Source organism: Scardinius erythrophthalmus (genome assembly GCF_964197995.2).
Source record: "Scardinius erythrophthalmus genome assembly, chromosome: 7".
In the NCBI taxonomy this organism is placed as follows: domain Eukaryota; kingdom Metazoa; phylum Chordata; class Actinopteri; order Cypriniformes; family Leuciscidae; genus Scardinius; species Scardinius erythrophthalmus.
Window position 1 is genome coordinate 29,648,827 of NC_138227.1, and position 27,893 is coordinate 29,676,719.

The window sequence follows — 27,893 nt, forward strand, 5'->3', positions numbered from 1 at the left end:
TTAGCCTACACGTAACAGAAATGAGCATGCCTATCTAAATACACAATATTGACCGATACCAATAAATTAAAAAAGAAAATCAGTCAATGATCAATATGCTACCAATATATACTGTGCGTCCCTAGCCACAATCCCAACCAAACTGCAGTACTACACATCTCTTACTTTTTATGCAACTAGACTGAGATGTGGGAATCACATGACTGAATATGCATGGCAGATGTTGCATGGTTTGGGGGCCTGAAGTTGAGGCAATTATCCATATTAATGCTAATCAGGTCGAGTACAAAACAAGAGCTAGTGTGGATCTCCAGAGAGATGAGAGCATGATAACATGGGGAAAACCAGGAAGAACCTGCACTTATCTTCTCTGGTCTCTTTTTTTATTTCCGTCCATCCCCCAAAGGCTGTCAGTAACTCCCCTCAGCGCTGTAATTAAACATCGCAGATTAGTTTTCCTTGTAATTTCTGGGCATCTGCAAATAGTCCCCGTGACGCTTAAGGAGAAACACACCCACTAGCCAATTAAAGAGAGCCGGTTTGCGACGATTAACCGTACTGACAACTCAAAAGCAGATGTGAGGAATCTTGTCTTCCTACTACTCTCGGATTGGGAATACACGTCAAACATGGTTCATTTTCTGCAGGGTACACTATGCCATTCTACTGTTTTCAGAGAAATAGGCCACTGCTTAGCTTACCGCCGAGTCTGAGAGCCAAAATATGCCGCCTACATGTCTCTAGCCCAAAAAAAACACGCAATTAAATTAATTTCTGAAATGTCAGCAGAGGTATGAAGAGGGCTGGAAGGATCAGGGGACATTATAAATGCGCTAAAGAATCCCGAAAGAGGACTCTCCAGGGACTCAAGCCCTTGTCCTCTATAGCTAAAAACTTAATGAAACACAAATATTCTCAGTGCAAACAGTGGGAAGCACGTTGGCACTAGCTAGGGGGAAGGACGAGGAAGTGAATTCTGCACAGCTATGTCTGTCTATCTATAATGGAAACGGGTTGGTTTGAATATCAAAGGCGGAGGGAGCACACAGATGTAGTGGAGGGGAACATTCTGTGAGGGAATAATGAGGGGTGTCACCCAAAATTTCAGAGGACGAACGCCAACTGTCCCCCTCAGTTTCACAGACGAAACGTCAACTTCATTTGTGTCTCCTCCTTAGCGCCAGATACGAAGCTCTCCTAAAACTTTTTGGGACTTTCTGCCAAGGTCACGGAAAATAATATTACAGAGCGTTGTGGAAATGATGCGAAAAATATGCAGGAATTGGATAAAGGAATGGCCGCAAGCTAGTTTTGAACTAGCAATGCTCACATGAACATTGCAACTCGTCGTTTTAGAGCATATGTGGCTAACCGATCATCATCATACAGCTTTGTGGAACCTGATTTTTTTTTTTTAATCAATTATCAAATGCTCAGTTTTAGTTCTTGCAGAGATTGGGATTTATATATATATATACACTGGATGGAATGATTTCACGAATTAATAAGTGATTATTTTTTTCTAAGACTAGGACTAAAGAGTACTTTAGACCGTTCCACACGTCCTGACGGGGTTATCAGGGTCTTGCGCACTGATCCACATTCCCGCCGCAGCCCAAGAACTGGAAGAGTACACTATAATTAGAGGCTTTCCACATGCTGCAGTTAGTTAGCATGCTAATAAAGGACAAAGCTGACTTTTCAAAGAGTACTACAGGTAAAAGTGAGAGGTTTGGGAAAATATGATCTCTTTTTATACATATGCACTGCAAAACTGACTTCTAAATAAGTTAACTATTCTTTTTTTGAAAAAAAATAGCTACAAGATACACTACACTAAGTTTGGGATCAGTAAGGTTTTTGAAAGAAGTCTCCTATGCTCACCAAGGCTAAATTATTTAATCGAAAATATAGTAAAAACAATAATATTAGATATAGGCCTATTATTACTACTTAAAATAACTGTTGCCTCGCCGAGAGTTGAAAAATTTTCAACTTTGGGTAAAACGTAGCGCTCATCACTGTCACTTTTTACCCAGCCGTCCAATCACAATGGAGGAGGGGCGGGACAAACCCCACACTGACCAACCGCCACATCCCACTTGTACTAAGGCAACAGATAACAACAACAAGCACAACAATGGGAAAAAAATCATTGAAAACAAGAGCCAGAGCATATACTTTACATTTGTATCAATATTTTTATATTCAGAAACAAACTATTTGCAAAGTCAGATACTAGTAACACTTCCACAGATATTCAGCAGCAAGGGTTTAAAGAAGAGGGCCTGACGCTTTCAGCTGGCTAAAAAACACTTTGGTGGACACGTCTTTACTTAAGAAGCAACACTGTCAAGTTAAAGAATACGCCAGTGCAATAAGAAAAAAATACACTTATATTCAAGATATAGGCTAATCTATGGAAAAAAGTACATCTGACGCAGTGTTGATTCTCAAAAAAATATATATATCAGTTTTTAAGCAAAAAAAAAAAATGATTAGGGATATGATTTTTGCAGTACGTAGAGCTATAACTAACCAAACCTGTTTCATACTGTAAGTAGTCATAACAGTAAAGTGACACATTAGCGCCCATCAATCTTTTAACAATCTCTCATTGTCATTTATGCGGGTCCTAAAACTCCCTTTTCTTTGATCGTCATTTTTACAGCTGTTTTTAGAGTGCGAGAACCTGCAACAGACACGTCTGTCATCCTTAAAAACGCAGCCTGATACTACGCATTACGCAATGCGTGGCCCGGAGCCATCGGGGTGAACAGTGAGCTCTTATGGATAAAGCCAGCCGCATCTTACATTCCTCTCTCTCATTCTTTGTTCCTCTGCGAGTCATTATACTCTAACAAAGCGTGACACATGAAGCATTATAAGCCTCCAAGTTTCATATTGAAAGGAAAACATGGAAACAAAAGGGGCAAAATCCAACTTCAGGGCACACAGAGCAGAGCGGATACCCAGATTGACACATTTTACCTCAGCGTGTTGCACAGAGCCTCCACTGTACGTGAAGTTAATAATAAACCCACAACAGATCTGCGCTAAGCGTCGTTGCCTGGCCAAACATGGCTTGTTGAAAGTTGGATTAGATTTACGGTCCGCCGGGAGTTGGGCGATCGTAAAAGCGGGATTATTAAAATAACTTTAGAAAAAGGAAAGATTGTGTACACAGTGTTCAAACTGGATTCTAGTAAGAGCGGGATAGGCAGAACAAATACGTTAACTTCCTTTTCGGTGGTTTTCTTGGCTATGGCTCGACTGACATTCCTGGTGTCAGTCTGAATAAGTAGGTGAGTGTTGATATCTGAGAAGTGATAGATTTCGTTTTGCCTCTGACACTGACTGTCTAGTTTTGGATGGAAAAAGAGGAGTTTAGGTAGGAATTCTACTACCTTCCTGTCGTAGGTTTCCATCATGGTTGCCTGAACGAGGTAATTACATGCATGGCGGCGGGACGGGGGGGAGAGGAGGGAGCGGACAGGCACTGAGGGTTTTGAGCTTTGCCACTGTGTCATTATGGTCCTGTTTGAACCTTATTCAGAATAAGCAGCCCGAAGGCTGCGGCCAAAACAGCCCGAGCTTTTCCTCATGTCGGGCCAAGTCGTTCGCCCGCCCGCCAAGCTTCTTGTTTTCGTTCTTACAAAAAAAAAAGAAGGCCTCCAGAACAAATAGCGTACAGTATATCAACCCTCTGTTTGATATACCGCATGATATTTTCTCACTTTTTAGTCTCCAAGCTCACATAATTTTCCCACCAACACAAATTTATGTTTCTGTTTGGCCGACATTGGCCTACAGAAGCTAGAAAAAACAGTGCAAATTGCACTGGTATCCTTATGAAAATGTACTATTTATCAATTATTATTTGAAAAAGTACATTACTTTGTTCATAATTGAATTCATGATTTTATCAGGTTAATTGTGGTCTTCACAGTTAAATCAACCATTATTACTAAACTGCAAAAATTGTTTTCTTAATCAATGTTTTACCTAGTTTTAGGGCTGGAACTACCTTATTTTATTTACTGGAACACAAGATAAATTTACTTGAGAAGAAAAAAAATCAAGATATTTTATTTGTTCAAGAATATAACTTAATAAATGAATTCAGTTTATTTATCTTACCCCCATTGTCCAAATATTTAACACATATTTTTTTTACAAATATACAAGCATAATGGTTTACTAAATTAAGTAGATGTCTAAAACAATAAAAAAATAAAAATAAAAATCAGAGAAAATAAAAAATTCTCTGAACACCACTGTGGCTAGTCACAATTTTGACATCGATACCATACGGAAAAACTGCTATAGATATTTTTTTATATTATCTCATAATTTGGCTGCAGGTATTTTAGGCTACTGTCACTTTAAGACCTGAAGCACGGATCCATTATACTGTTACACATGCGTTTTCTTTCTCAGTTGTCTACGTTCATTTAAAACATGACTGACTGTTTACATGAATAGGGTAAACGTACCTATTAAGCTCACTAAAATCTACATTGAGACATTTTTAGTGCACAAGATATTGGTTTTAGTACAAGAAGTTATTTTAAAATAAAATATTAATCTCTCACACTATAATATTTCATTTTATTTTAAATGACAAAAGTATTTCAATTAAGATGTACATCATTAAATATAAAAAGTCTGGCTGTGCTTAATGGGTACGTTTTGTACCCTTTAAGCACACCCCTGTTCCCAATAAGCTCACAACAAGTTTTATTAAAAATTCTTGTTTATTTTAAACAACCTTTTTAAGGAATAATTGAAAAAAGTTTTATTTGAAGGCACAGAGTCAATCACAAAAAAACAGAACACTAAAATCAAGCAACAAGGCATTCAATTTGATCAGGTAGCCTATCCTATTCATAGTGACGTGCCATTCAAACTCATTGCAACATCTAGACTAGTCCACGTTCTGGTAACACATATTGAAAAATCAAATAACAAAACAAACCAATGTGCTCCTTAAAGGGATACTCCACTTTTTTTTGGAAATAGGCTCATTTTACAACTCCCCCAGAGTTAAACAGTTGAGTTTTACCGTTTTCGAATCCATTCAGCCGATCTCCGGGTCTGGCAGTATACTTTTAGCATAATTAATTAAACCGGACAGGACCATTAGCATCTCTCTCAAAAAAATGACCAGAGAGTTTCGATATTTATCCTATTTAAAACTTGACTCTTCTGTAGTTACATCGTGTACTAAGACCGACGGAAAATGTAAAGTTGTGATTTTCTAGGCTGATATGGCTAGGAACTATACTCTCAAAATCGCAACTTTTAATTTTCCGTCGGTCTTAGTACACGATGTAACTACAGAAGAGTCAAGTTTTAAATAGGAAAAATATCGAAACTCTTTGGTCATTTTTTTTGAGAGAGATGCTAATGGTCTTGTCCGATTTAATGATCTATCTATGCTAAGCTATGCTAAAAGTGGTACCGCCAGACCCGGAGATCGGCTGAATGGATTCGAAAATGGTAAAACTCAACTGTTTAACTCTGGGGGCATACACTATAGTTTCGTCTAGCTTTTGTCATCTTACGACTGTGAAAGTAATTTATTAATAATTTTTTTGAAGATTAACATAGTGACAACCATCAGTTAATATTTAAATTCTGATTATGAAGTATTTACATGGACGTTCAATGTGGATGAGCTTAAAGGGAGCACACACTGTGCTTAATTGGAGCAAAAACAATTTTTAATTAATAAATATTAAATTAAATTTAAAGGAAAATATTTAGCTAAATTAATAATCTAGGTAATGTATTAAGTTTATACCAATTTTAATATGAACAACTATAATTGACAATATCTATGAAATTATGCTTTTTCTAATAGATGTCACACTGAAGCTGTGTGATTGTCATAGTAGTGCACCCTTTAAGCTCACCTAACAATAATATGAATTCTTTAAAAATTACAGCAGTTTAAAACCACAGACTATCAATAAAATGTAAAATTATAATATTATGGATTTAAAAGTACAAGCCATTAATGCCTGTGAAGTAATATATTAGTGTAGCACACAATCTTATACAGCTAGTAAGCTAGCTATGTTCGTAGCATCTGGGCTATGTTGCTAAAACTATCCTTTAGATCTTACTGTAAATATTTCCCACATCCAGGTTCCAGGTTATAATATGCAAAAGTCTAAACATTAATCTCTTAATTTTGCAATAAGAAGACGTACTTCTTCAAAATAAATGTTTAAACATATAAAAAATGCACATTTGAGGGGCTCCTCTTCTGGTGAAAGTTTTCAGACAGCTTTCAAAATAGCCGCCAGACAGTGTGAACACATGGATACACATATCTCAGTGTGCAATGGTATGATTGGTTTAAAATTACAGGAGGTATATAGTAACAAACACATCAATTGGTTAATACATCAAATAGGATAATACATTGCTCATTCTTTTTATAATCTGAGCTCCAAGATGGGATTGTGCTTAATGGGTACTTGAGCTTAATAGGTACGTTTACCCTACTCGCCAAGACCGGCATTTTGACATTGTTTTGTGTGTATGTGACTGTTTAAGCACAATAAGCAGTGTAAAAGAACTCAATTTAGTACTGTGAGGCGTACTTTAGCACTGCTTTATGTTCGCACACTTTGGGAGTGAACACAAAATCTGCGGGAATAATTAAAATTACGTACAATCCAAAGCCGAAATACAAGCCATGTAACACCAACGATATTCATTCGGAGAAAATGAAAGGAGTGAGTGAGGGGAGGCGGGTTTGTGTATCAACTATTCTGCTGAAAATTAGTATTAAAAGCGTTTCGTATACTTCAGTATCGAAAAATCAAGTTTATAATTTAAGATCCCATTTTTTAAAAGACTACAACTGAAAAATTATATATTACATCTAAAAAAAATATATATATATAATACATTTCCATAAGGGTAAGACCTTAAGAGTAAGACATGCCATTGGTAAACACTACACGACCAACTCACCCCCCTCCAGGTCCACCGCTGACTCGATTAGATTACAACAAGAGGCTTGGTGACAGCTCCTAGGCATACTTGAAAAGCGGTTGATATCTGAGATCAGTCCTTTCAAGCTTAAAGAGAGACGGTATGTAATGCATATCACGTCCAAGTCCAAGGAGAATCGCTGAAAACCGCAAGTTTTAAGCAATAAGCCCATTTAAACGATCTGCTTTGCACCTCTACACAAAAACATTTTTGTGAATCCTTTTTTTAAAAAGGATTGATCAACCAATCCGGTTGATGCACAACTCACTGAAATTGAAAAACTACAAATGCCAAATAGACAAGAGAGATACAACACACCTCAATAAAGCGTAACAGATAAAGGTAACTGCTATCTTGTGATCTCTACTGTAAATATCATAAACTATTGTGAGTTAATTTATGGCTCACGACCACCTACTGCGACCTATTCTGTTCTCTTCATGCCGTCTGGCCCGTTTCCTCTATCAGGATCACCATGCAGGTCCAGTGGCACAGTCACATCCTGCCCATCTCCAGCGAGATTATCCGACCCACTGAGTCCATTGAGACCCAGAGACCCAGGAGGAAACTGGAAACGCTTTCTATTCAGCTATAGACTCTCTTAGATTCAGTTCAAGGCCAGGAAAGTCACAAATACAAAGCCAAATTAAGACTGGCCTGCTTTCAAACCCCTCCTGGAAGACGATATGACTTCTATGAAAGAGAACTGCCAAGAACTCATCTGAAATCTTAATATCATCTACTATAAATATGTAGACATCCATAAACCGCAAGAACCCAGCACGATAAGAAAACAGCCAAGCACTTACTAGCTACTTCCAGTGAGGCGTTGTGGCTAACCGCTTCTCCCAGGTAGTTACGGGCCACGCAAACGTAGGAGCCTTCGTCAGGTTTGCTGCGACGCCCGTGTACGATACGCAGGAAGAAGAGAGAACCGCTCGGCAGGAGCATACGGTGGGATCGAGGGTTGTCCCGGTCCGTTTCCACACGCTCTCCATCCTTGTACCACTCCACGGTCGGGGTGGGCCGCCCTTCAGCCTTGCAGTTTAGGGTGGCGGGTTCACCTTTGGATACGATCAGATCGGAGGGGTGTTCCACAATGCGGGGTGCGGAGTCTTCCTGACGCAGACGGGATCCTGACAACAAAGAGAGACATGTTTGATTAAAAATAATTATTATAATAATAATAAGATTTTTTTTTAATATTAGGAGAAAAATGTTAATATATACATATTATATATGTATATATGTATATATATATATATATATATATATATATATATATATATATATATAATATAAATACATATTAAAATATTATATTGAATAATGTATTAGACAAAAATTATATATTATTTTTTTAAATTATATTAGGAAAAAAATACATATATAACATAATATAATACAAATACATAACACATATATATATTTTTTTGCTTATTGGCTTAAGTTTTCTAGCTTATTTGTATTTTTTGTATAATATATTATATTGTATTATATTATATTACATTAAACATGTATTAATACGTTTAAATATTAATAAATTAAAACTTTAGAACATTAGTTTAGAGGTGATATGCAATTTATATTATTTAATTTTAATTTAAAACATTTTACATTCCAATATATTATATCATAATTAATTTAATTGTATAATCTAATACATTTAATATGAAATATATTATCGTATATAGTCAATCAATCAGAATGAAAAAAATAAATCAACACTATTATATCAATTTTAATATTTCAGAGGACGATTCATTATGGACAGTCAGCTTCCTCGAGTTTCAAATGCTAGCTCAATGATGCTGTTCTCATGTACGAGCACAATCAATATTAGAGTGATATTAACAACGATCAATTTTTCAATGGCTTCAGGTCAGAAGAGATTCTGTTCTGTATCCTAATGCAAATTCAATACAAATAAAGTGCACCGCTGCCTAGATCCAGATGGATGTGTCCCAATATTTTCATGCCTAAACGTGCTGACTTTTGGCTACAGGAGACATTGGCTGAACTCAGCACATGATGTCATGGGGATGCATTACATTACAGCACACACTACTGGTTTGTCTTTCCTTGTTTATTTAAAGGAATAGTTCATCCCAAAAGGAATTTATCATATGCTTGCCCTTACCAATATGACTTTCTCTCTTCTGTGGAGAAAAAAAGTCTTTCCATACAATGGAAGCGAATGACGACCAACGCTTTTTGAACAAAAAGCATCACAGATTCATTTGAAGCCATAGATTTGTATCCGGATGCTAACATTTATGCACATATTCAAAACGTACTGTATAAATGAGCTTCACTTTAAATGTTGAAAAGTTTGTCACCATTCACTTCCATTGTATAAAAAAACTTCTTTCAAAGACGAAAGAAAAACAGACCTGTTTGAAGCAACGTGAGGGTGAATAAATGAAATTGAAATATTCAGTCATCATATGCTCACCCTCACCTTTATGATTTTCTTTCTTCTGTGGAGAAAAATGTTGATGAATTTCTTTCATACGATGGAAGTGGATGTTAACCAGAGCTTGTCGAACCCGAAAAATTACACAAATAGCACACACTATGTCACTTTTTTAAACCATACTATAGCTTTGTATTTGGACAATAACATATGAGCATACTCAAATCATACAAATTATCTAATGTTGAGAAGTTGGTCACCATTCACTTTCATCGTATGGAAGAGCAGCACGAACATCTCTTTCAAAGGAGAAAGAAAAACAACGGTTTGGAACAACATGAGGGTGAATAAATGACTAAATCAACCATTCCTTGAAATTTTCTGAATGTAATTCCTGAAGAAGGTGTTGGTAACTTCCTACGAACATATTGGTGTGGTTTTGACTAACACAAAAGCTCTGGGAGGGAACAAACCCCTTCATTAAAGAAATATCTCTGTTCTTTAGACTGCGGCAGACCTGTGCTTAAAAGCAAGCCACTGTCATTTTGGTGGTGCGCCACTTCCCTGATCAAAGACGTGAAATGAGAGGGCTGTAAAGTTAGGGATGAGGGGGTGTTTGGAGGAAAAGGGAGATAAGAGGCATTATAGAGAGACACACACATCAGACAGCTTCGTGGATGTCTGGGTTTGTGTGTGTGTGTGTGTGTGGGTGCGTTTGAAGGGTGGAAGTGTAAAGGAAGCACAGTCACTGCGTAGGGAAATACAAAAGTAGCTAAAATTGGAGACAGCCAATCTGCCTTTTTGGGCTTAAGTCGTTTGCTTGTGTTCAGAGACCAGTGAACTGCACCCGTAAGACCTGGTTTATATGCAAATGAGGCTTGCATCTTTAATGCCTAACGGGTACAATATAGTGTGTGTGTGCATCTCAGCACTGCCCTTCGGAGTCCATTCAGCCCCAATTAAAAAAGAGGTAGGATTAATTGGCAGTGCAGGGTCAAAATACATTCATCCACCCCGCTCAAACCCCCCACCCCCGCTTTTCTCTCTCTTCATCCCATCCCCCGTTCCTTACATCCAACTATCCCTCCCTCCAGTCCTTCTGTGAAGGGAGAGCTCTGCAAGACAGCGTCTACGACCATTAAATCATCTCTAACATCAGTGAGAGTTTGCCCGAGGTAATGCATTCATTGATTTGCATGTTTCGGAGCGGAATTGTTGGCTCTCATGTTTACAGTATGTGTAAATACGTAATGGGAAGATAATGAGCTGTGCTTTCTGATGCATACAAACACACTGCGGGCTCGCAGGATGATACACTACCAGTACTACACTACCAAAAGACACAGATTGAAGGCAAAATAGTAATTGTTTGCATAGCTTTGCAGCAATAGTGTTTGTGTACAGAAATGACCTGATATTTTTTATACAATATGATTATTAGCAGTGTTGGGTAAAGCATTTAAAGTAATTACTTTTAGCTAAAGTAAAGAGTTACATAATTAGAACTTTTTTCAAGTACCAAGTAAAGTCACAATTTAACTCTTGCATTGTCAAGACAAAATCTTGACCAAAAATGTATTCTTGATGGAAATAAATGTTGTGATGTTATTTCCGTTAAGAGGTGCATCCATTTTGGTCAAGATCTTGTCTTGACAATGCAAGAGTCCAGTTCTCTGTAAAGTCTCCTCCAGCACATCCCAATGAATGAACTTTCAATGAATTTAAGGTCTGAACTCAGAGGTGCCCATTCATGTGTGAAAATGATTATTCATGCTTCCTCCCAACCATTATTTCACAATTTGAGCCTGATGAATCTTGACATTGTCATCCAAATATGGCCATGATTCCTACATGGTTGCTTAAGAAATAATAAAGCTACACACTCCATCAACTGTTGCCAAACATATAACATACTAGAAACATAATAATCACTGAAATAATGATTAAATCATACTCTTAAGCATTTGCCTGTTTTTAATAATAATTTTGTCACATTTGATTAAATATTGCATCTTTTTTAAGCAATATATTAGGCATTTATTAAATTAGCAATATATTAGCCACCCAATATTCTTTAGATATCAGCATCAATAATAGCTATTAAAAAAAAAACATATTAGTTGCCTATAATAAAAGGAATGAATAATGAATGAATGGTGACAGAGGAGGAGATTTCTAATAGAACAGAGTCAGAAATAATAATATGAGGAAGACAAACGTCTCCCGGATGGATCATCTGCATATTAAGAAAACCTGCTCAGATCTAGCTCTTCAATCCTGTTAAAGCAGTCTGACTTAATCTACACTGAATGCATGCGCTTAGAATTAGAGAAGTATCCAGGCAGAGAGAAAGTAAAAACCCTTCCCCTTCTCCACCACCCCCTCTTTCAGAAGTGCTCACGGGTCCACTCACAAAGTCAGAGAGACCCCACTACATGCAATATTCCCACTGCACTTTGAAATGCAGAAGCCCTGCTCTCGCTCTCGGCAGACCAGCCGTACTTCTGATATTTATTTTTTTATATACGGTGGAACGCTGCATATGTCCAATAATGAGAGGTACTGCTGAGGGCGGTGCCACGTTACACGGTGATGAAAAAGTTGAAAACTTTACATGGTGTGAACAAGACAAAATCCAAAGAAAGAAAGAGAGGAACAAAAAGTGCATCTACTCTTGATCTCAGCCTCTCTTCATTGATAAAATATGTGTTTCTTTCTAGTATTTCTTTCTCAGCACTCCACTGAATCTTTTCATGTTTATTTCCACATCTGACTGATTTCTTCCTTTTGCTTGTCCACTGCTTTTGGTCTCTGTAGCCTTTCTTTTTCCCCTCATTTTTGTCCATCCTCTTTCCTCCTGTGCTCTTTCCTGTTTTCTGAGAATAAGAGATGAGCTAATCAGCTCCATGGGCTCACCGGAGGGACGCTGGGAATTCTGCATCTAAGATCTGATCGATCGCTGCCTGGGGCAAGAATCATTTTCCTCCTCTCAGACTGACACACACACACACACACACACACACACACACACACACACACACACACACACACACACACACACACACACACACACACACACACACACACACACACACACACACACACACACACACACACACACACACACACACACACACACACACACACACACACACACACACACACACACACACACACACAACATACTCCATACATACACATGAAGTACGCTCAATATGTGAGCCCGTATCTGTCTCGCTATCCTTCTATCACTCCACTTTTCCTCGTCGGGCTGAGGGAAGCCACAGGAGGATTGCTTTGGAGGTAATTAAGGAGAGAGGAAAACTCGGACCGGGGATTCAACAGTAGCCTGAAAATCCCTTACTCTGGTTGATTTGATTTCAAACATATGAATGCTGTCAGGCAATCAAACCATTGCAAATTTAAATGTACATGGAGTTTATAAACCAGGGTGAAAGATTGTCAAAGATCATATAAACTATATATATATATATATATATAAATAGTTTATATTTATATCAAAAGTAGCAGTCAGTATCTGGTGTTGCCAGTAGCTGCTTTAAGTACTACATTGCATCTCATCCTCGTGGGATGCATCAGATTTGCCAGTTCTTGCTGTGAGATGTTACTCCACTCTTCCAACAAGACATTTGCAATGTTCTCGAGGGCAAGTATGGACTTGCTAATAGATACATAGACACGCTAATGTGAACATGTAAGATATGCAGCTGCTGCATAAATAGACATACATAAATCCTATTGCAGATCTAGGCAAGTGGAGCTGGGGGAGGTGGAGGAGTTCAGAGGAATCCTGATAGCACACAGCAGGACTAGCTTACAGAAAACACTGAACAAGACATAATGTATATCTATCTATACATACATACATACACACACAACATTTAATTTTAAATATGACTTCATTCTGATTCTCACTACATTAATTTTATACTTTGGACTTCATTAGCTAGACTGCTTAAATGTTTTTTATATATATATATATATATATATATATATATATATATATATATATATATATATATATATATATATATATATATATATATATATATATATATCGTATTCAGTAGCTCACAATTCAGCCTGAAGGTGAGGAAAAATAATTTTGGGTTGATCTATAATTGTTATATCTGGGGTCTTCTTTAAATAGAGTGTGTGTGCGTGTGTCTGTGTGCACATTTGTTAAGTTGCCTGAGAGGAATGGAGAGCATATCGGCGGGGTGCTTTCACTCTAGTCTGCCTTTGCAATTAAAAAACTCCACACACCTCTCAGCCATGTTAACCTACACAGCTCTCAGCTATATTCATGCATAGTGCAATTACATTACAATCTACAGTGTAGTTCACTTCATTTATTTCCACACAGAGGGGAGGAAGGGAAGGGAAGAGAGAGAGAGAGGTGTCACATGGCAGTTTTAATAAGTTCAGCTTCAGTGGCTGCATTAACTTCAAATGGAAATGAGCTTTTTTCAGTGAGTCCTCATCAATGAAGAGACGAGATCCTGCCAGTGAGAGAGAGTTACGGCCAGACACAGATCGCCTGAGGACGCCAAGGTCATACAGTAAAGAATAAAAGAGATCAAACAAGAAAGAATACAGTATATGTATGTGTGTGTGTGTGTGTGTGTGTGTGTGCGTGTGTGTGTGTGTGTGTGTGTGTGTGCATGTGTATGTGTATGTGTGTATATATATATATATATATATATATATATATATATATATATATATATATATATATATATATATATATATATATATATATATATATATATATATATATATATATATATATGGCTGATTGATAATACCAACTTCCTGGTGATGTGTTAATGTGTTGTGTCATGAACATGGTATGCACAAATGACCTGGATACTGTACTCTGCCTATGTGTGCACTCCCTTATCACGACTCATGAGATAACCAAACAACTCTGAAATGCATGCAGATATACATGCACAACTTTTCAAAGGCCTTAATAAAGCTCAAAATTCCCCTTTCCTGCAAACATGCCCACAGCTGGAACAAAGGAGAGTGTGACTCACTGTGCAGGACTGCTCTGCTTCTTCAGAACCTCTTTAAATCACCGCTGGCCAAACTCCGATATGAGTATTTGAGCAAAGATAAGACGGCCGCACCACGGAGGGCCGCGGCCTATTTGTAACACCATTAATCGGTGATTAACAGGTCATTTAGTGGGATTTATTGGGCAAGATAAGCACAGGGTGTGCATTCTGCCTTTTCACAGAGATAGCCTGCAACACCTGTACTAGTCGTAAAGATGAGTCAAAGAGTCGTAAAAACCAAAGCGCGTGTCTGCGGAAGTGTTAGAGATCGGTGAACTCGACCGGCATTTCTTGTCTGTCTTGTCCCATGTAATTAAAGCTAAATGCACACAGTACTTGATTTTGACACAAATGGCAAATAAATTGTTTTTGAATTAATCTTATCCTTAATAAAAACGGAAAAATATCTAATTGCGATTTTTCAAACGAAAAGTGTGATTATGGTTGAAAATGTGATTTAAAATACATTTGTGTTTTAAACACACAAGTTTTTTACTTACTGTGCTTGTATGTGGGGTTGCACAATTTGCGATTATATCTCAATACGATTATACTATTTATTCATTTTAATTATTTATTTCTCAATTTACAATAACAATAGTAATTTCAAATTTTGTTTATTGTCTTCAAATTATGAACAAATATTTTAATTCATTAATAATAATCAGTTTTGGGGAAAGTTATGGAAAGTGCATTACTTAGTAACTTTTTATGGAAAGTAATGTGTTGCGTTACTTTTGCATTACTTTTTCTCACCTGGACTGGGCTTGCTTGTCTGTTTTATAACAACTGAAATCTTGTTTTGAAAAAGTAACTCAGATATGTTGTTGTACATTTAAAAGTAATGTGTTTACCTGTTACATGAAAAAAGTAATCTGATTACATAACTTGCATTACTTGTAATGTGTTATGCTAACACTGATTCTAATAAGAATAAATTGTTGTTGTTATTATTATAAATAATAATACATTTTATTATAACTTGTAATTATTATTATTGTGGTTGTTGTCATTATTATTACTTCTACTAAATAAACAAATTGTAATTGTAAATTGTAAAATAAAAAACAAGTATTTATGAAAAATATTATTATTATTTTACAGCACAACTGTAAAATTACAACAAATAAATATAAACACGCAATACATGTTTCTTTATTTAAATCGCAGCCTTTGCAATTTGTTAATCGTACTAAGTAATATCAAAATCAAGCAGCCCTAATACTGGCTTTTCTACATGATATGCAACATGATTATCTTATTAATTAAAGTTAGCCTCGACAAACTCAAGACTTTTTTGTTTTCTTTTGCGTTCAAAGCATTACCCACATTTTCCCATGATCTAGGGTTATCGAGGTACAATTTTGCGTATCAATAAGCTCAGAATGTGACACATTGACAAAATAATCAGTCAAATTCCCAGCCAAAGCCCTACGAAGCATTTTGTACAGTCTGACAGCTTCGTAACGTACAATCTGACAGTTTACATTCATAAAGAGCAGAAAAAGCAGTGGCCTCATGCGAGAGCTCGGAAAAGGACACTGCCACTCTTGGTCGTTTGACGTTATTCGAGAAAGCGCCATTGAAGCTCTTCAGAACGCAGACGCCAGGGCTCATGTTTCAAATTCAGAATTCGCATCACGGCCTCAGCCCGAAACGTCCATCCCAGCGAGTCCCATCTGGGGCTGGCAGAGGATTTCAGAAACAAAGGCGAGCCTGGAGAGGAAGGCCTCTGTCAGCTGTGAAACAGATCCGCGGGATCTCCCCTGGCTGTGGGGGTCAGGGGCGTCCCGGGGAACGAGGGAGAGCTCCTCTGGGAGAGGCTGAGGTCCATCCTGCCCAGGGGCCCCCCAGTCTGGAGGACTGAAACAATAAGAACAGTCTCTCTGCCTCTGGCTCCAGTCAATCTCAACAGACACCCAGAAACAGATGGAGAATGGCTGAGTCTTTCCTGAGAGAAGACGACGCTGGATGTGGACAGTGTGTTAGTGATGTGCTACACTCATAAGTCATTGTGAAGATTGCTGCTGTTGAAAGAGACCTGAGGACCAAGGCTCTGGACATAATGAAATACAAGTATACTACACTGGTAAATAGCATTGAAAAGGCACATGCAAAATCCCAGACATATACTGGTTTCTTCTGAATTATATTCCTCACATATAAATAATTCACCTGTCGTCCTTGCGTCCTCACGGCGATAAGCAGTGGATGGGATATTCTGACTTGCTCTGTGTCACATTGAGATGCTGTCACTCTTCCTCACTTCTGCTGACAATTAAATCAGCCCCTCATGTGTATATTTACAAGATCTCTCAGTGTGTGAAAATGCTTTCATTCTCAGGGGATGGCTGTGATGCCTGTACTATGGTATCTACACTATTAAACACACAAGCTAAAGATCCAGTGTGTATGTGTGTGTGAGGAAGAGATTTAGAGTCACACTGGGAGATATGTGAGTTAAACGCACTGCCAATTACACCTTGTTCTTGTTTTTCCCCCATCGAAGCAAATCCGAGTGACTTTGACCAATATCTCCACTGTATATCAGGACAACTCCCACTAGCGGGAGAACCACACACAAGAATAAATTAAGAACGTGAAACATTTATTTCCCAACAGAGGATGTTCTTGTCGTTTAAATAGACTTCTCGAACCCATGCCAGAAACGCAGGCCAAATTCCTCACAACTGAGCAGGATAGAGCAAGTGCATCTCAAAGCTTTACCTCCCAATTCAACTAACTTGAAGTTGGCAACTTTTTAACCTAAAAAAAAAAAAAAAAAAAAAAAAAAAAAAAAGAGGACAACATTCGGGATGCAAATTTCTACTAGTGATGGATGATATATTGAATATTCAAAAATATTTGCTGTAATGCTGTGGGCAATTATGGCAACATTGTGGATATTGGAATATTTAACAACATAGGCTATTTGATTTAAACATAAGAAGAAAAAATGGTTTTAGAGTTGAAAAGTTCATCAGTTCAAACTGTCTGTTTCCATAATTCTATCCAAAACTCCAAGATTTGTTCACCTCAATGATTCAATTAAATGATTCGAATAAGTGAAAACCATTTGAACTGATTTGAATCATTTAATTGATGCATTGCTTTAATGAATTCAATGACTCACACACATTGATGATTCCATTAAATCATTTTAATAGGTTCAAACAGTCCACTTCAATGAACTGATTTCAAAATTCAATTATTCATTCCTCAGTGAACCCATTTAATGAATTCAAATCAGTTCAAAATGTCCACTTTAATGAATCATTTGATAAGTTGATTTGTCTGCATCAATGATTCAGTTCAATGAATCAAACTGTTCACTTCAGTGAATTGATTCAATACCCAATGACTCATTATTAGGTGTGTTCGACTTCAAGCGGCGCTGTGCAGACCGATCGGTGTATGATATCAAAGTAGCCTACCGCGAGAACGATAAGAGAGCTGACGGCTCCATATGCTTTCGAATCGCTCTCGCAGGATGTGCAGAGCTGCTTCTAATCGAACACACCTATTCACATCAATGATTCAATTAAATTATAGAATCAGTTCAAACAATCCACATCAATGAATTGATTTAAAACTTAAAGTTTTTTTTTATTATTTGTTTCATTGAAATAACAGGTACTGGTTGAAAAATAAATAAATAAATAAATCACCATTTCAACTAATTTCAGAGCAAATACCGTCAAAACACTAAAAATATAGTTTTATCTATCACCCGGGCTATTCCTACTCACAATATTTGTGTATGTGTACCAAACAGCATATCTGACCTAGAGGCCTTTCCTTTTTTGCCTATACTGTACAGCACCATGTATTCAAGTACAAATAGAGTGCATTCAATTCAACAGAAGATTAGTTTTCTCAAGGTCAAGCTTCCTCCCTGAGTTTTCTCTGTTCCAATCTCTCCTCTCAGAGGGAAGACAACTTGACCCGAGCCCTCACTTGGCACCATCAACCCATATATGAATATGGCACTCGGGGCTCGAAGCCAAGACAGAAAAAAACAACGTCTGTAAGGTTGCCAGAAACATAAGCATAGCAGGCAAAGAGGCTGGGGAGAAAAAAAAAAAAAGTCGAATGCCTTTTAAATATCATTAAGGAGATGGCAGATGAGATTGCAGTGTAATGGAAGTTGGATAACATATCAGCATTTATCTGATGGCTTACAGCCTTTAATGGTTTTTGGGACACGGACATGGGATGTCGGAGGAGTGCCTCAGGGTTCGCTACTGGGACGCACAAGTGTGATTACAGGTTGGCGTGTGAAAAGGTTAATATTTCAACCCTGTAAAAGAGACTTTGCTCAAATGATTGCTCAAACCTGTTGTTTAACAGCTGATAGGACTGGGGAATTCCACCTAATCTGATGAGCGCATCACTCTGTGGCTGACTCTTCACATCTTTATGACTGCATGTTGTGTGCTATAAGTTTACGACCGTAATTCTTTGTGGATTATTCAGTGAGATCGAAACGGATCAGTGGATTCCTTTTGAAGTCCAGAAGTCCAGCGCTTTGAAGACTGACACTCTACCCCGGTAAGATCAGAACCGTGCGGCCACGCCTGAGACGGCAAGACACCATCTGTTCCCTCTCCAGTTGCTCGAGAACACATAAAAGAAGCAGGAACCCATTTACAACACGCAACTTCCTGTCTGACCGTAATTGCTCTGGAGCTCCTGTGAATGTCATTCATCCCCTGAGGATGCCACTTCAACACGGCTGACATTTCTTCTCTCAATTAAAATCCCTTTTTTATGCCACATATAAAGATTCGTGCACGGCAGACTAAACGCTGCCAATCATCGCTGAGAGTGAGACAAGTTTTCTATCCATCATGCATTAAAAACCTCACATTAGCAGTTTGTACCATGCACGCCAAGCAAACATGTTTCACGTCAAGATCACTGGAACGAGACACGGCTAAAACGACGTTAAATGCAGCGGGATGCGAGCCTAATAGATGGTTTATTTTTATAAATAAATTGCAGGGTGCCAGAAAGCTTAAAAAGTGTCTGTGTTGACTCATTTTTTGTGGTCGAGGAACGTGGCAACCATGCAAAGTTAACATTCGGGGTATTTCCACCAAGGACGAGTAGCATGAGAAAGTGATTATTGAGACAATAATTATTATCATCAAAACTAAAAGTAGGAGAAGAAAATAAAAATCAAGTCTGAAAATTAGCTGTGATGCCGCAAGCTTTCAAAGTGATATACAGCCAGAGGAAGGCAGAGCTGAAATAATCCTTAGCATAGCAGCAGAAGTGCCCACACCAGGGACCTTCGCCAGAAAGCTTGTCTTACATCAGCAAAGCACAGGCCAACCTGAAATCTGAGCGCGCGGAACGGTTTCTCTAGCGAGGGCTCTAATGCCAAGCCAAAACCCTTTGTTTCAGTTAGCAACAACAATAGGTGTAAGAGCAGTACACTGATTATGACAGAATCTGTTTGGCTAGCGGCCAGACAGCGCTAGCATTATACTATTAGGGGTTTTATTGTTGTGCAGACCTCAAATATCTCAGAAAAGTGTGAACAAAGCCTCAGGAACACAGAATTAGTTCTGCTTGGTTTCTGATAACACTGCAAATGCTGTTCGTAAGCCAAAATTGGGTTCAGATTTTTTTTTTTTTTTGGGGGGGGGGGGTGTAATTATTAATGAACCTGGATTCATTATTTTAATCCACTCATAAACATTGACGTCTGTTATGCAATTCTTTTTATGAAACCTTTTGTCTACATGTCGCCCTTTATGGTGCTCACTTCATGCATATGCAAAATCTTTAAGCACATTAAATACAAATTCGTTCACTACATGAATTTCACAGCAACTTACAAAAAAAAAAACGTGATTTTTGAGTGGCTTTGGTACATCTTACATGTAAACTCAATGTTTCACATGTGTTGACATGGTTTTACATGAAAAGTTAAGATGATCTGAAAGCAAATTTTGAGGGATCAAATGTGATTACCATAATCACAAAAGTGTTTTTTACTTGTTAACACATATATACAGTAAAATCTGTGTGGTTTCTTTTACTTTGACAAGTAAAACCAATGTTTCCGAGGTGTTGATATGGTTTTACATGCAAAGTTTAAGCGATCTGAAACTAATTTTAAATGATTGAATGTGATTATCATCATCACATGTATAAAATCTTCAAAACATTAAAACCATATTAAGTTCAACACATAAAATTCACATTAACTAACACAAAATCACATGAGATTGAGTGGTTTCATAATGTTTTACATGTGATAGCATTATTTCACAAGCAAATAAAATGTGACTAATGTAATTCATGTTTTTTTTCCATAATGGTCTAAATTTTGATAAGCATAATACAGCCAACTTTATATGTGTCGTCGTCATGCATTAAATCTTTACACAAATAAAAGTGCATTTTAAGCTCAACACATAAAATTATGTTAAACATGCAAACACCAAGGCCTCAAATGATCTGAAAACAACTTTTGAGACATCAGATTGAATATGATCACATGCAAGTATTGTTCCCCACACACTGTTGAGCCAATTAGCAAATTAGCAAATTCCTTCACTTCTTCTCCATAGTTATACTCTAGAGATGACAGCACATCATATAGCGGCTCCTTAGCTACAATTTCAAGGTCAGGCCTTGGATAATTATGCCTCTTGGAGGACTTGTCTGTCTGGGGAGCTCGCTATTCTGCTTTACGCCCTGTCTGCTCTGGGATTAGCCCTGGGGCAAGGAGTGCTTTAAGATGCTGATCAAGCCTCTCACTCAAATTGGCCAGAAAGCTTCTTCATCAGCAGGTAGAGCATCCCAGCATGAGGTGCGAAATCAAAGAACACAAAGTCTCTGAGTTTAGAAAGAAGTCTGTGCCTAAGACACCCTTTAAAATAATCGATATGATCAATATCAACGCCTGCCAAACTGCATCAAACTGATCTGGAACGCTTGCAAATGAGCCAGATTTTGTATTCCGCAGACTCGGTTTCCTGTAGAAGCCCAATTAGACCGGGCAGAGTTACAAATAGGAGGGGGAGGGCTGCTAAGACCCCGTAATTGAGGAAAATCACTTACCCACAATGCAACCGGGCTGAGGGGGATCAAAGGTAGTCTGTGTATGTGTGAAGGTGAACAAACCGGGATGGGGGGAGGGTCCATGTTTTTAAATCTACTAATTAGCGGACCCTCTTTTTCCTTGCTAATTTAATTCCCTTCTCTTAAGTCTTTTGATTGCGCTCTCTACACCAGACCGACGCCTCCAAAAGGGAGCGTTAGCATTTCAAAAGTGTATCCAAGCTATTCCAAATAGAATGGTCACTAGGAAGCTGATCCTGTCAGGCAAGAGAATAAGGTGAAAAGGGAGGGGGGGTTTGGGGAAGGAATGGCTTTCAATGCCATCTTTCAGATTTAAAAAACATTGGGTTTGGGGCTGTAAAATGACCCTATAGAAGACTACAGCTCATCCAACCCAACAAAGGCTGACTTGGGATAACTCGAGCCCAAAGCGAGTACTGCTGAGCACTGCAAAACATGCCAAACTCCGGATGTGTCTCTTCGTACAAGATAAATCCATACATCACAATCTCTCCAAGTAATGCATGCTCGTGCATTTACTTTTCGTCACAAAAACCCTGTCTAAAATCTCGGCTTTCATGCTGCACTCATGAAAGAAAATACTGTAACACTCATTTTCACAGTGATGTCATTGAAGAACCAGTTTGGGTTCCTCAAAGAACCTTACATTGAACAGTTTTTAAAAGGAACCATCCCATTTTAATAATCTGAATGAACCTTTTTCCACTTTAAAGAACCTTTTGTGTAATGTAAAGGTTCTGTAGATTTTAAAGGTTCTTCATGGAACCATAGATTCCAAAAAAGAACCTTTATTTTAAAGAATATAGGCAGGATGTGAGATGTAACAGTGGCAAAAAAGCAGCTCTTTGCTGTTCATGTTTTTGGACAGAGCTCAGTCTGCTTTTTTACTCCCTGGGGAAGCTATTGTGGACCCCGAGTCCTGCATGGAACGCCCCTCCCCTTCCTCTGGGCCTAACAATTACCCCGTTGAGACGACACAATGCATGAACCCCGTGTCAGCCCCCACTGGGCTTTTCTGCGTGTCGGCTTGCTTTATCTGTCAAAGGCAATGCACTGACCGACAAAAAGGCAAGTCTTAAAAACAGTCAATATGAGGGGGGTGTTCAAAACAGACCCTAAAACATTCAAAACAGCGACAGCATTAGATGTTGTGCAATAGTGCTCTGAATTTCATTTTCATTACAAATAAACTAGCGTTGAATCAAGATGACACAGATTTTTCGGTCTAATCATAACCGTATGTTGCAGCTCCACTCGTTTTCATTTAGGATAGATAGCGATCTAAGCCGAGAACCATCCCAAACACTTAGTTTCCCCATAATCTTGGTCTTAAAATCCTCCCAGGACCATCGAGGCATCAAGAACGGCCCCTTTCCAACCTTTAAACTTCATTCCAGCGTCTCTGACAATCTCTCAGCTCATTCCCAGACAGTCCGACGCAGGCATCTGCATTAAACTCCAGCGATCGCCACATCGCTCTTTACCCCTCATCACCACACTGGCCCTGTGACAGCTCGAGGGGTACGCTTGCATTCCTCAAGGGTTTAAAATACCACAAGAGTGCAGGAAGATATAAACAAGAGAAGCAGTTGCAGAAAGGACGTCCCAAGGGCTTCGAATAAAGCCCGTATGGGGCATCGCGTCCCTCTGAAGCGCATATCCGTGGGCGTGCTGCTTCACAAAGTATCGATGTCGAATTCATCTGCTAATTAATCCAATTAAACACACTCACATGCTCATTAAACATTTAGTGAGACTGTATAAATGAGAACCAAATCAGTCTGTTCAGTTTTACTACAAATAGCACAGACAAAGAACTAAATTATGACAAGGCATGGACCCATACAGTACGCAATTTTGTCATCCCACCCCCATAAGAGTCTGTATAGATTTGTAAACCCACCAGTCTTGCCCTAATCTGAAGCACCATGTCGTTTAATTCCGCCTAATTAGGCTTAGGCAGACGTTAATTGGGATTTAGGTGAATGCGGCGTACACAGCTCAGTGGGCGCTGTCATTTTTCACAGGTGTGTGAGGATCAGGGTTACTAATCCCTTGGCCTGTTCTCAAAGACTAGGCTACTTCCTGGTGGGAAATCTCTGGCATTTTTTGTCAAAATTGGCTTTTTTCGCCAATATCGCTATTAGTGATGCTGTAGCTGCTGATGATATTCTTATTAGCGTTATTATTGCAAGTGCAACCGTGCACGGATTTCATCATCTTGACATCATTTCGTTAGGCCACATGCGAGTCGTCAAGGCCAGCGCGCAGGTCCTGAGCGTTGGAGACAGATACATCGCTCACCTGCGAGAACAGAGGCCATTAATTGGGCTCTGGTGCCTGCTGTGCCCCGTCAGACACTGACAATTTATTATTTGCACTTAGGAGACGATCCATCCCATATTCCACTGTGCCGCACCGCAGGGGTTAATATGATGGATAGTGTTCCAGAGACATTCCTTCGTGCTTTCTTTTTTGTGTCTCTCTCTCTCTCTCTCTCTCTCTCTCTCTCTCTTACGTATATAGACACACCCACTCCAGCATCTGTAACTGGCATCATACAAACTTGAGTTTAGTCACTGCTACCTGGCTCAACCCGTTTGATTGACAGTAAAATGTAAATTAATATGATGAATGGTATATGCATGTAAGATTTTACAAAAAAAATGCTTTACTGAACATGCCTCTCAGAATGTATTCAATAACTGACCATATTCATATATTGGTAGTTGACTATTCACTATTTTGCATTAAAACTTTTATGATCATAAAACCTGAAAGACTGCATGGAATATTTGTACGTATAAAGTTATATAATATTATTATATTCTATCTATTTTTTGTCAAAAAAAAACTAGTAAATTTAGGAATCAAAATATTATAAATGCACAGAGTGAACGTTAGATGACGGCAAAAAAGGTAATCTGTAAAATGTTCAAATTTGGGAAATGAGTTTGCTCAATTAAATGCAAAATTAAAAAAATATATATTAATAAAAGTATATATATATATATATATATATATATATATATATATATTCCCTTTTTGTGAAAACATCTGATATTGGTGATAACTACCAATACATCATGCATCACTTTAAATTTCTCCAGTTAGTTCTCAACACAAGTATCTGTTCACAACCTTAAAAATCTCTATTTGCCGCATTACCACTGTTTTATCAATTACGGATTGCATCTTTGGGTTAAGCTCTGACAATTTGCAGAGGTCATGAAAGAGCTGGTTGAATTCTTGACAGATGACATTCGAGCCTCTAATAGGGACAGTTTGACGTACAGTAATAAAACGGGCTCCTGCGGTGAGACATGAATCAGGGCCACATGACGGATGTGCTCTGTCTTAACTATCATTTCCAAGCCTCACAACAGCCATGAGCTAATCAGCAAGTCCTCACAGGCCTCACTGTACAACAGACAGGGATTAGAACAACATCATTCATTGTCACAAGCAGAAAACACTGCTCAGTAGCCAGGAATCAACACCAGCTCCTCACATGTCAACGCTGTTGGGCAAAAAACTTCCGGCTCCTTGCTGAATCCACAGTTGGGATTGTCGCCACGTCCTTCAACAGCACTTGAAATGCTCCAGCTGACTGTAAATCATGGTGGTTTAGACTCAAATCACGAACAGCGTTGCTGGTAATGTCACTGCTGACTACGCCAAAACACAAGCCGTCCTTGACACGGATGTCTTCAGATCTAATGATAGCACATACCTTTACAATGCCTGGCATAATTACAGAGCTCTGTACCTGAACACAACCAGGAAAAGGTTGTACTTCTCCATCTCTGGGAGAAGATGAGCCCTACCGTGAAGTTCGAACCACGACCCTTGACCTCTCTCCCTACGGGTGCTTGTTAAAGCGCTACACTGTTTCCTCGCTGCGTAGATGCCTCTCAGCAGTGGTGCATCGCGCAGCTAATTCTCAGAGCAACTCCATCGGAATTCAATACAAGCAAGGCACATGGGAAAGAGATCCATGCTTTGATCCGATTTAATTTCCTTTGTGAAATACGACTTCATCCGACAGTCCTCCTCTCCGTTTCAGCTCGCTGAGAGACATGGTTTGAGCTGTTTATGCATGATTACATTAATCAAGCAATCACTTCATCTGTAATCACGAGTAGACGTGAAATAGTCTGTAATTTGTTGCCTTATGTTTTATTTATCCAGTCGCAGTTGTAAATCCATCTAGTTACTCTCATTCTCTCTTTCTTTTCTAGCTCTGTATTATTGACATATATATGCAGAATTTCACAACAGACATTTTAAAACTGAAGTGTGTCATTCACGCACCAAACACAAATAACTAAAAATAATTGTTTTCAAATACTTTTTGTAAGTCATTGGTCAGGCAAACAGATAGTGCCACCCCAACTCCCACAATACGCTCTATGCATAAACGCCGCTGACGTATTTCCGGTAGAATCTCAGCCAGCACCTTTACTTCCGCATAGCTCGTTCTATAGTGAAGTTTACAAGCGGCAAAACTTTCATAAAATTCATTTTCTCAAAAACGGAAAAAACGATTTAGAAACCGATTTGTTAGTCGGATTTCGCATGATATGAGAGAATACTCACCTTCAAAGTTGTTGATGTAGCTCGAAATATATCATTTAAAGCCCTTCTCTTTCTTACTCTTAAGCCCCGTTCACACTACAAGCGACTTTATCGCTGCATGTCACCAGTGGCTGGCGGTGAGGTCGTTAGTGGGCGTTCTCACTTCTGGTTGCCTAGTAATGTTTGTGAGTGACATTCACGGATGTTACATGTTGTAGACAACAAATCTGTTTTCTTGCCGCTACAAGCTAACATTTTGGAAGGAAAAGTCTAAATATAAATGGAATCAGTCAGAAAATGCATAATATTAAAGATGAATGAGAAACAGCGAGTGCCCTGTGCTATCGCGGCTATTTAACTGCAGAAAATGGGCAAATACTGGTCTTTCTGAGTTCACGAAACCATTCGGGCTCGGAGTCTGCACGGCGAGTACCACTGTATGTACACAGAGACATATCATAAACTATTGGACAGTTTCTGACTGCTAAAATAAACTTCTCATTCATCTTGCCTCGGTCAGACGCTGCACTGAAGAGTGACGGATCACGTTTGCTCCACTGACTTCACTCCTATTGGTTGTCGCTCGCGAAAGTCGCTCTTCATTTGCATGAAGTTAAACATTTCTCAACTTTGTCGCGTCGCCAGACACGCCCCATCCAGTCGCCAACGGTCGCGACCGCGCGTGTCGCCGGAAGTCGCCCGCTCCCCATTGAAAATGAATGGTATCGCGTCGCTTGGTCGCGTGTAGTGTGAACGTACCTTTAGGTGTGACAGCTAACTGCCTCACAATATTGTTAACATCATTCACGTTAACCGCTGGAAGTCCTTGTAAACAGCGAGTGTAATTTACCATTATCTCCACCGAATGCAAAAACGGCTTCCGACGCAGCACCGGATGTCACCGGGCGGGCTGAGACAAAACGTGGAAGCGATAGTGCATAGAGCCTATTAAAGTTAAAGCTCCAATCTCCTCCTGAACATCCCGAAAAAAAGTCCTTTAGTGCCTTTAGTGAAAACTTTGCTCAGAAAATCTGTCAATAACAGCTGTCAATCATGATGCCCCACCCATTTTTATAACATCAAATAACTAACTAAAATTAAGCTTATTTTAAAACACGAACACTTGAACTTACATCAGAGTGATAAAAACGACCTAAAATGACCGAAAACAAGAGTAATTTTATGTTTTAGTTTGTCCCATTAGATTACATGGAGAGGGTGGGGTTTTAACCTATACTGGGGCCAACCCCCTGGGGGCGATCGAAACGTTTTGGCTTCACTTCTCAGGACTTAAAAAACAAGTTTAATAGTATCTAAATGTTTTCATCTGTTGAGGATATCAGCTTATAAATGGTTTACTTTTAGTTGTCTCTGCATATAGCCTAAGCTGTAGGGAGGAGAAAGTACTTTAAAAGTATTTTTGTAAAGAAAAATGACACTTGAGTTTAAGGCTATAATGTTCTTCCAGGTTTTAACTTGAACAATTACTTCAGGCTCAACTGTAATCACAAAGCAAACTGAGGCAATAAAATAAAGCAATCAACAGTTTAAGACATAACAGCCTCCTAAACCAGACTGTCTGTATGAATCATTTGTTAGAGGAGCATTACAAACAGACCCAATTCACATTCAGTTTCCTTAATGTAGCAACACCGGGTCTATGCGGACATCACTGAAATCCCAAAGGGAAAGGAATCCTGGTAAAT

At 38.6% G+C, this 27,893-nt stretch overlaps 1 protein-coding gene across 2 annotated transcripts in view; it reads right to left on the bottom strand.

Annotated features, from left to right (window-relative positions):
* robo1 (roundabout, axon guidance receptor, homolog 1) overlaps positions 1-27,893 on the bottom strand; it is a 178,162-nt gene that overhangs the window by 148,111 nt on the left and 2,158 nt on the right. For both annotated transcript variants that reach the window (XM_081370602.1, XM_081370601.1), the window contains exon 2: positions 7,821-8,147. In XM_081370602.1, coding sequence (XP_081226728.1) covers positions 7,821-8,147 — 327 coding nt within the window. The remainder of the gene's footprint in view (positions 1-7,820; positions 8,148-27,893) is intronic.